General features: G+C 42.6%; 1 protein-coding gene across 1 annotated transcript in view; it reads right to left on the reverse strand.

Annotated features, from left to right (window-relative positions):
* The window catches only part of LOC139380383 (immunoglobulin superfamily DCC subclass member 3-like), a 19,918-nt gene extending 14,181 nt beyond the window's left edge, over positions 1 to 5,737 (reverse strand). The window contains exon 1 of the mRNA XM_071123018.1: positions 5,686 to 5,737. Coding sequence (XP_070979119.1) covers positions 5,686 to 5,737 — 52 coding nt within the window. The remainder of the gene's footprint in view (positions 1 to 5,685) is intronic.
* Between the last annotated feature and the right edge of the window lie 2,169 nt (positions 5,738 to 7,906).

Below are 7,906 nucleotides of genomic sequence, written 5' to 3' on the forward strand. Positions count from 1 at the left end.
AGTATAGCTGCGCATCCACTGGACTGATCCTTAAAGCATCGTAATCTAAATGAAGATATCTTCTCGTTCCAGTAGATACCTGATCATTACATTTAGATTCGGGTTATACACCTTTTAATCACTGACATACAATTATTCTCAATCCCCTGCACCTTCCAACAACTATATATTATATGAGTACTTGGGCCATTCAGGGTAAAACTCCATAATTTACACAATCAATGCACACGTGGATGCATGCCAAACAAGCAGCCACAGTACAAGGAATCTTAAACCCTTCAAACTTATTTTACAATCTCCTTCATATCTGCTCTGCAAATATATATAAATTCTGGATTTCAATACTATGACCCAGGACCAGGTCGAAGCTTAAGTCACTCTGGCCTGGCGTCTTAGAACAGGCCCCAAGTCACACTGCCTGACACAGCTGGGAAGCTTGGGCCCCAGGTCTTTGTAGTTCAGAACGACTGCTTGCACTACCCAGAGACACTCAGTCAAGCTTAACATCTGATGTAAGGGGTAGCAGTGGATAATGGAATACCTGGGGATGCAATGCTGGGGATGTAAAGAGAGTGAGATGTCGGTCACGGTAACTAAGGATTAGCTGCGTGTCAAATCTTCTGTGGGGACATATTGGATTAGAGATATCTGGGGACTTCCATGCTGGGGAAAGAGGGAGAGTGGAATGTAAGAAGAAGGGACTATGAGGGAAACAGTTAAGTGCACAGTTAAGACTGATGTCAAATTGTGTTGATTGAGGCTTTGAGGGGTGAGAGCGCTGTAATCAGTTCATTATTTTTGGGTTGCTCAATAAGGAAACCTTAATCATTCATTTGTACTTGAAATCAGAGACATAAAGCGAATTATGATATTATTTATCATCTACATGTATGTATGCCATATAAAAGCAGCCAAGCTGCCTTATAAATTCCCAGCCGTATTCTACACAGTCAAAATGCAAAGCCCATCTTTACCACTGCAGCCCGGCATTCGCCCCTGTGCCGCGGAGTGTGATTAAGTGTTAAGTTTAGGGATAAATTCGCCACCCATCTGGGTGCTCATAATAAGCAGAAGGGGGGCTATCCAGAACACTAAGGACAGGGTCCCCCGCCCCCATCCCCCAGCTTTCCCTCACACTCCACCCCACCAAAATCCCAAATCTCCACCCCTCAGCCCCAGACTGTGACCCCAGAACCCTAAAAGGTCATGAGAGAGTTGGCTGAGGGGACTGAGGGGGCCGGGGTGGAGGACAGCTTGCATTCGGTCACCAAACCACCCCCCTACCCCAGTCCCTTCATTGTTTATTGTCGCCTCAGACTTGGCAGTGAACTTCACAGTTTCCATTGTGACTGTGGCGTGAAGGTGGCTAAGCCCCCCAGGACGATGAAAAGGGGGTTCAGGGTCGAGGCAGAGAAGGCAAACACAAGTAAATCCCTTCATTGGTTGCGTCCTCTATATTTTTCCCTGTGCGGGTTTGCATGTTTTTTGTGTGTGAGTGTGTGTGTGTGTGGGGGGGGGGGCTGCTAGCGAGTCAAGCCCAGTTGCAGGTCTGTCGCTGAATCCTTAATTGACTTGTCCCATACTATCCCCTCTCCCTGACCCTGGAAACCCCTGCATGAAGAGGAGAGGCCGACTTTGGAGATAGAAGGATGCCATTGTGAAAATGAACGTATTTTATGTGCGCTTCACTTTATGTGCTTTCCTAAATGTTTACAGTGTTGATAAGCTCCATTAGGTGAAATGGATAAGATCAATGACCATGCTATAATAAGCATAGAATTCTACAGGCTTAGTTGTATTATCAGCTCAAGTCGCACCACAGGCAGACCCTCTGGTATAGGCTTAAACATGTCTTATTAGCAGTGGATATTGCTACAGCCAGCAGCTCTCCCTCTCTCCTTTCACCTTTTCCTTCACTAGCCTCCTTCACTCTTCATCATAGCAGAGGGATAGGCACAGATGATGTCTACTGAATTAGGCCCATGCAGGCAGGCAGGCAGGCATAATGGATGGAGGGGAGGGGGGTAGAAAGGCCTGTATAAGTATTGGGGTCTGACTCCTAGGCCCAGCTGGGATTGAGGATTGGGGGTGCTGGGGCAGGGGGCTATGGATTTGGGGACTGACGTCGCAGGGCTGGGCCTATTGTCCCACTAATAGGAGTTAAACTCCCCTCTCTACCCCTCTCCCAGCCCCAACCTTTATGGCTGGTGATGGTGCACCAGCAGATCTGCTCAGAGCATAGCTCCTCTCCTATTGTTTAAACAGCCACTTCTTCATTAATTGCCAGCCAATTTGGCATTAGCGTGTGTGTGAACACGAGACCCTTTTCCCATTGCGCTAATTAATTCACTTCCGCCTACAAGCACTTCCTTACACACCCATGGGTTCGTTCAGCAAGTGTAGGGGGCATTTAAGGACCAATTACAAGGGGTGGCATTGTAGGAATGTGGGCAATGTTGGCAACAGACCAAGCAGCCATTATGCAACGTTTTGAGATAACATATTTAGCTTGTCTGTTATTCATCATTCTACAACCCTTAATGGCCTAGTTAATGACAATATATTCTAATGACAACACACTGTGATGGTGAATTCATCAGTATTTTAACACTTGTTCTAACTACTTAGAATATGCTCCAAGCATATTTTTTATTTATTTTGGCCAGAGTCTGTATTAAAGCGAAAATCACTTTCCTCCATTTTTCTCACCCCCAGTTTTCTGTAAGTGGGATAGGCCTATACTTCGTTCAGCACTCTGTGGCCATGTAAAAACAGCACAATCAAAATAAGACAGATCCTAAACTAACCAACTTTGCTTTCCCTTTGCCTCAGCCTGAGTTCCTCAGAAACATGTTATAGAGATGCAGTGGAGCGCATTTTGTCAAAGTAATTGCAACCCCGAATCGGGATGACCAAAATGTATTGACATTGTTGGACAGAAATGGCCTATGTCATCTTGTACTGCTGCTTGTGAAAGTGGCTTCTGTCAAGAAGTCAATATCAGGTCTCATTGACCACCAGCAGTTGATTGAATGGATTTCACTTTTAAGAACAGGAAGTCTAGTTTATCTTTAATCGAAAACAATGCCAGAACGAAGGTTGCTCCATGTTTCGGTATTGTTTCAATTAAACTGATAGATAGAGATGGACATGTTTTTCCGATACTGTCCTTAAAATTCACTTTCACACACTTTCTTGATAACTTTCTTTCTTGAGGTCAATAAACCTCAGTGTGTCTTTCTCTTTCTCTTATAAAAGGTTTCATTGTATAGTGAACACAATGTTATGTTCAGTCTCTATACATCCCACCTCAAAGGGCCTTGGGAGAATTATGCTCTCAATGTATGAGACTCGTGGTGTAAATTGTTCTTTCACCAAGCCCATGATACACAGGCAATTTGTTTTGGCAATATTCATCTTATTGACTAGGTGGCCCTGCCGATTAAATTTACCCAGATAATAAAACGATTCTCATTTACAATGGAAAAGGTTTCGGTAACCATTACTGGCAACATTGCTCTGCAATATTGCATCAAAACAATGGCCAGTGTTGCCTTTAGGTCTTGCTTAAAGTCCTATAAAATGTAATACATATTGAAGCGCATACCTAAAAACTATATGTCATTCATAACTGCTGTCCAAAAGGGTTGAATACCTGCATTTTTTATTTGGTCTATGCATGTAATTAACCAACTAATTAAACTGTGGGGAACTTTCTTATCCCTCATACACACAGCAATAACAGCCAGCAGCACTGTTTCTATGCACCAACGTCAGTCTTATTTGTTATATATGAACCCAGGGTGGGTCCAGCCACATAAGAGGTGAAGAAGTGGGGAGGCCAACAGGGAAGGCTATGAGGCTATGGCACAGAGAGCAAATATGTCTGAAGGAACAGGCCAAGCTTTTGAGCCTCATGGCAGAGTAGCGCCTTGGCCCTGATTCTACCTCATTGTAGATCTTTGGGATTAACACCCCCAGTCAGAAGGGTGTCTGGTTGAGAGTAGGAGAACACTGTCTGTGCAGGCTGGGGGAGAATGTTTGTGTGTGTTTGCCTAGGTTTTAGGGGATGTCTAGTAAGGCGGCTGCAGGGGGATTACTGAACACCCAATCACACACACCACCATACCCCCAAATGAGGTGTCGGGTGGGAGGCAGACAGAGAGGGTCGGTCTGTTTTATGTAAATTAAGGTGTGAGGACGCCAATCATTGTTTGACCCCAATGTTCCTGGCTGCCCTGTGTCTGACCATGGTAGATGAGTCTGATCTTACCAAATATCCCTGACCAAATATCCCTGAGATTTCAATACACAAGTGGTAGCCAAAACATTGCCATTTCCCATCCTATAGTTACTGGATTTACAGATATGTTCCTTGCCTGAGTTTAACACTATTTTATGAGAAGTGTAAACATGGTTCTTATGGAAACAGTTACAAACTGCACATCTTGGTTAAAGATGGTACAGTGTTTTGAATCAGATGGAGACTTGAACAGCCAATACCTAATTAAGGAATAAATGCATGAGAGGCAATAGTCAGGTTCAGAGGATGAGTCAAATTTACTAGCATGTTCAAGGTTAGTATTGAAAGGTTGTATTGGATTAGTGTTGTGATGATTATGTGAAGTTTGTTTGATGGATAGCCATTTTTTATTTTATTTTTTTAAATATATTTTTTAAACCTTTATTTAACTAGGCAAGTCAGTTAAGAACAAATTCTTATTTTCAATGACGGCCTAGGAACAGTGGGTTAACTGCCTGTTCAGGGGCAGAACGACAGAACGTCAGCTCGGTGGTTTGAACTTGCAACCTTCCGGGTCATTATTTGGTATTAAGTGGTGCAATCAGAGAAAATAATGTGGGAGCTGACTAAAGTTAATAACTTGAAGCCTGACATGATAAAGCGCCGTGAGTTCCTGTCCTCAAATTGCCTTATAGCGAAGTAAACTTGTGCGTAAAAGGAGAGAGAAATGGCTAGTATCTTTACGCACCGGCTGAATGGTGCATCATACTAGCACACCGTTGAAATCTTTGATCAAACATATGTCAACTTTTGTGCTGATAACACACAATTAATGAAACATATTGGAATGAAACACGTTTAAAATAAGTATCTAATGCTCTTGTATTTCACCTTACCCGAATCAATAACAACATTTATTTTATTTTTTTGAATGCTCTCCATTCTGATTTCCACGCATAATATACATTTTAACACTATAGACATGTATGTTGAAGGTCAAAAGCTTCCCTCCAAAGACATAGTTGTAAATATCCTAACGGTTCCAACTTGGCCATTCATCTTTACGCGCGCCTTAACAGCCCCCATTGATTTATCTCATTACACTCATGGTATCCCAGAGGTTGCAAACTACACATGTCCCCTAATCGACACCAATGACTTTATGGAAGACATACACAGACGAGATGGAGTCGACAGGAAAGGAAAAAATAGCTTTTACGCACTGCAATAGGCTAGAGAGTCGGGTGCACACTAAAGACGCATGGCTTCACGTTCACCTCAAATACAGGAGATAGTGAGGCGGCATGCTAAACTCATTTCAAAGTCTCATGCAAGTAGCAAGACATTCAGTGGGTTCCGCATGGAGTACATTTACTTGACGTTTACTACCGTTACCCATTCAAAGCTCGAACACTCATCCGCTTAAATATGAAAAGCATTACCTGAAGATATGACCATCAATAGAAAAAGCTGAACATTCCTCGTTTGGTTCATGTTTTAGTATTAATCCCTTTTAGTTTGAGGTCTAACTATTATAGCAACGCTTTAATAGCGAGCTTCACTCCTTAAAATGTATTAAATAAAAATCCCAACAAAATCTCAAAAAATCATTTCCGCAGTTTAAGTTCCACTGTCCAGCGAACGGCTGGCTTCTGGACTCGTTCAAGGCTGCTTTGAGAATGTCCCGTTTGCTATTGTAGAAGGGCCCTCGCGGGGTTCTGGGGCTATTAGTTATGCGTAAGGTATTGTTGTCCCCGCTGACATCCCGGTCAATGAATGGACACTGATACAACAATAGAACTGGCCAGCGGAGACTGGGGCATGTAAACGAGCCAATGGCAGGATGGGGGCCAGTCAAAAGGGGTGGCCCCTTCTGCACCCCAAAGCATCACTTGAGGGGACCTGCTATATAGAAGCTCCAAAAACAAAATGTTGTCTTAATATGCAGGTCATCATCATTATATTCTCAACCTACAACTCTATACATACACTTTAATGCTGTCATAGTGGTTATTGCTGTCAGTTGTGGAGGTGCTGGGAATGACAATGTTACTGGTACTCCAGTAACCACTTTCCAAATTACATTGTGAGCATCTGTAAAAAAATTTAAAAAAAATAATAATAAAAAAAAAATATATATATATATATATATATACAGTGCATTCAGAAAGTATTTAGACCCCTTGACTTTTCCACATTAAAATGTTACAGCTTACGTTACAGCTTTATTCTAAAATTGATTAAATAAAAAATGTTCCTCACCAATTTCCACACAATACTCAATAATGAGAAAGCAAAAACAGGTTTAGAAATGTATGCAAATGTATAAAAATTAAAAAAAACAGAAATACCTTATTTACATAAGTATTCAGACCCTTGCTGTGGGATACAAAATTGAGCTCAGGTGCAGCCTGTTTCCATGGACCATCCTTGAGATGTTTCTACAACTTGATTGGAGTCCACCTGTGGTAAATTCAATTGATTATACATGATTTGGAAAGGCATACACCTGTCTATTTAAGGTTCCACAGTTGACAGAGCATGTCAGAGCAAAAACCAAGGTTTTTGAGGTCGAAGGAATTGTCGGTAGAGCGCCGAGGCAGGATTGTGTCGAGGCATCGATCTGGGGAAAGGTACCAGCACATTTCTGCAGCCTTGAATGTCCCCAAGAACACAGTGGCTTCCATCATTCTTTAATGGAAGAAGTTTGGAACCACCAAAACACTTCATAGAGCCCGGCCAAACTGAGCAATCGGGGGAGAAGGGCCTTGGTCAGGGAGAACCCGATGGCCACTCTGACAGAGCTCTAGAGTTCCTCTGTGGAGATGGGAGAACCTTCCAGAAGGACAACCATCTCTCCAGCATTCCACCAATCAGGCATTTATGGTAGAGTGGCCAGACTGAAGCCACTCCTCACTAAAAGCACATGACAGCCTGCCTGGAGTTTGACAAAAGTCACCTAAAGGACCCTCAGACCACGAGAAACAAGATTGAACTCTTTGGCCTGAATGCCAAGCGTCACATCTGGAGGAAACCTGGAACCATCCCTACGGTGAAGCATGGTGGTGCCAGAATAATGCTGTGTGGATGTTTTTCAGCGGCAGGGACTGGGAGACTAGTCAGGATCGAGGGCAAGATGAACAAAGGAAAGTACAGAGATCCTTGATGAAAACCTGTTCCAGAGCGCTCAGGACCTCAGACTGGGGTGAAGGTTCACCTTCCAACAGGACAACGACCCTAAGCACACAGCCAAGACAACGCAGGAGTGGATCTGCAGAGAATAATGAGAGAAACTCCCCAAAAACAGGTGTGCCCAGCTTGTAGCGTCATACCTAAGGGACTCGAGGCTGTATTCGCTGCCAAAAGGTGCTTCAACAAAGTATGAGTAAAGGCTCTGAATACTTGTGTAAATGTAATATTTCAGTTTTTTATTTTTAATACATTAGCAAACATTTCTAAAAAACTGTTTTTCCTTTGTAATTATGGGGTATTATGTGTAGATTGATGAAGAAAATCAAACAATTTCATACATTTTAGAATAATGCTGTGACATAACAAAATGTGGAAAAGTGAAGGTGTCTGAATACTTTCCAAATGCACTGTATATATATATATATCCTATATGTTAACACTTAACTTGACACCCAGCATCATAGTATGTTA

Source organism: Oncorhynchus clarkii, chromosome 2 (assembly GCF_045791955.1).
Source record: "Oncorhynchus clarkii lewisi isolate Uvic-CL-2024 chromosome 2, UVic_Ocla_1.0, whole genome shotgun sequence".
In the NCBI taxonomy this organism is placed as follows: Eukaryota; Metazoa; Chordata; class Actinopteri; order Salmoniformes; family Salmonidae; genus Oncorhynchus; species Oncorhynchus clarkii.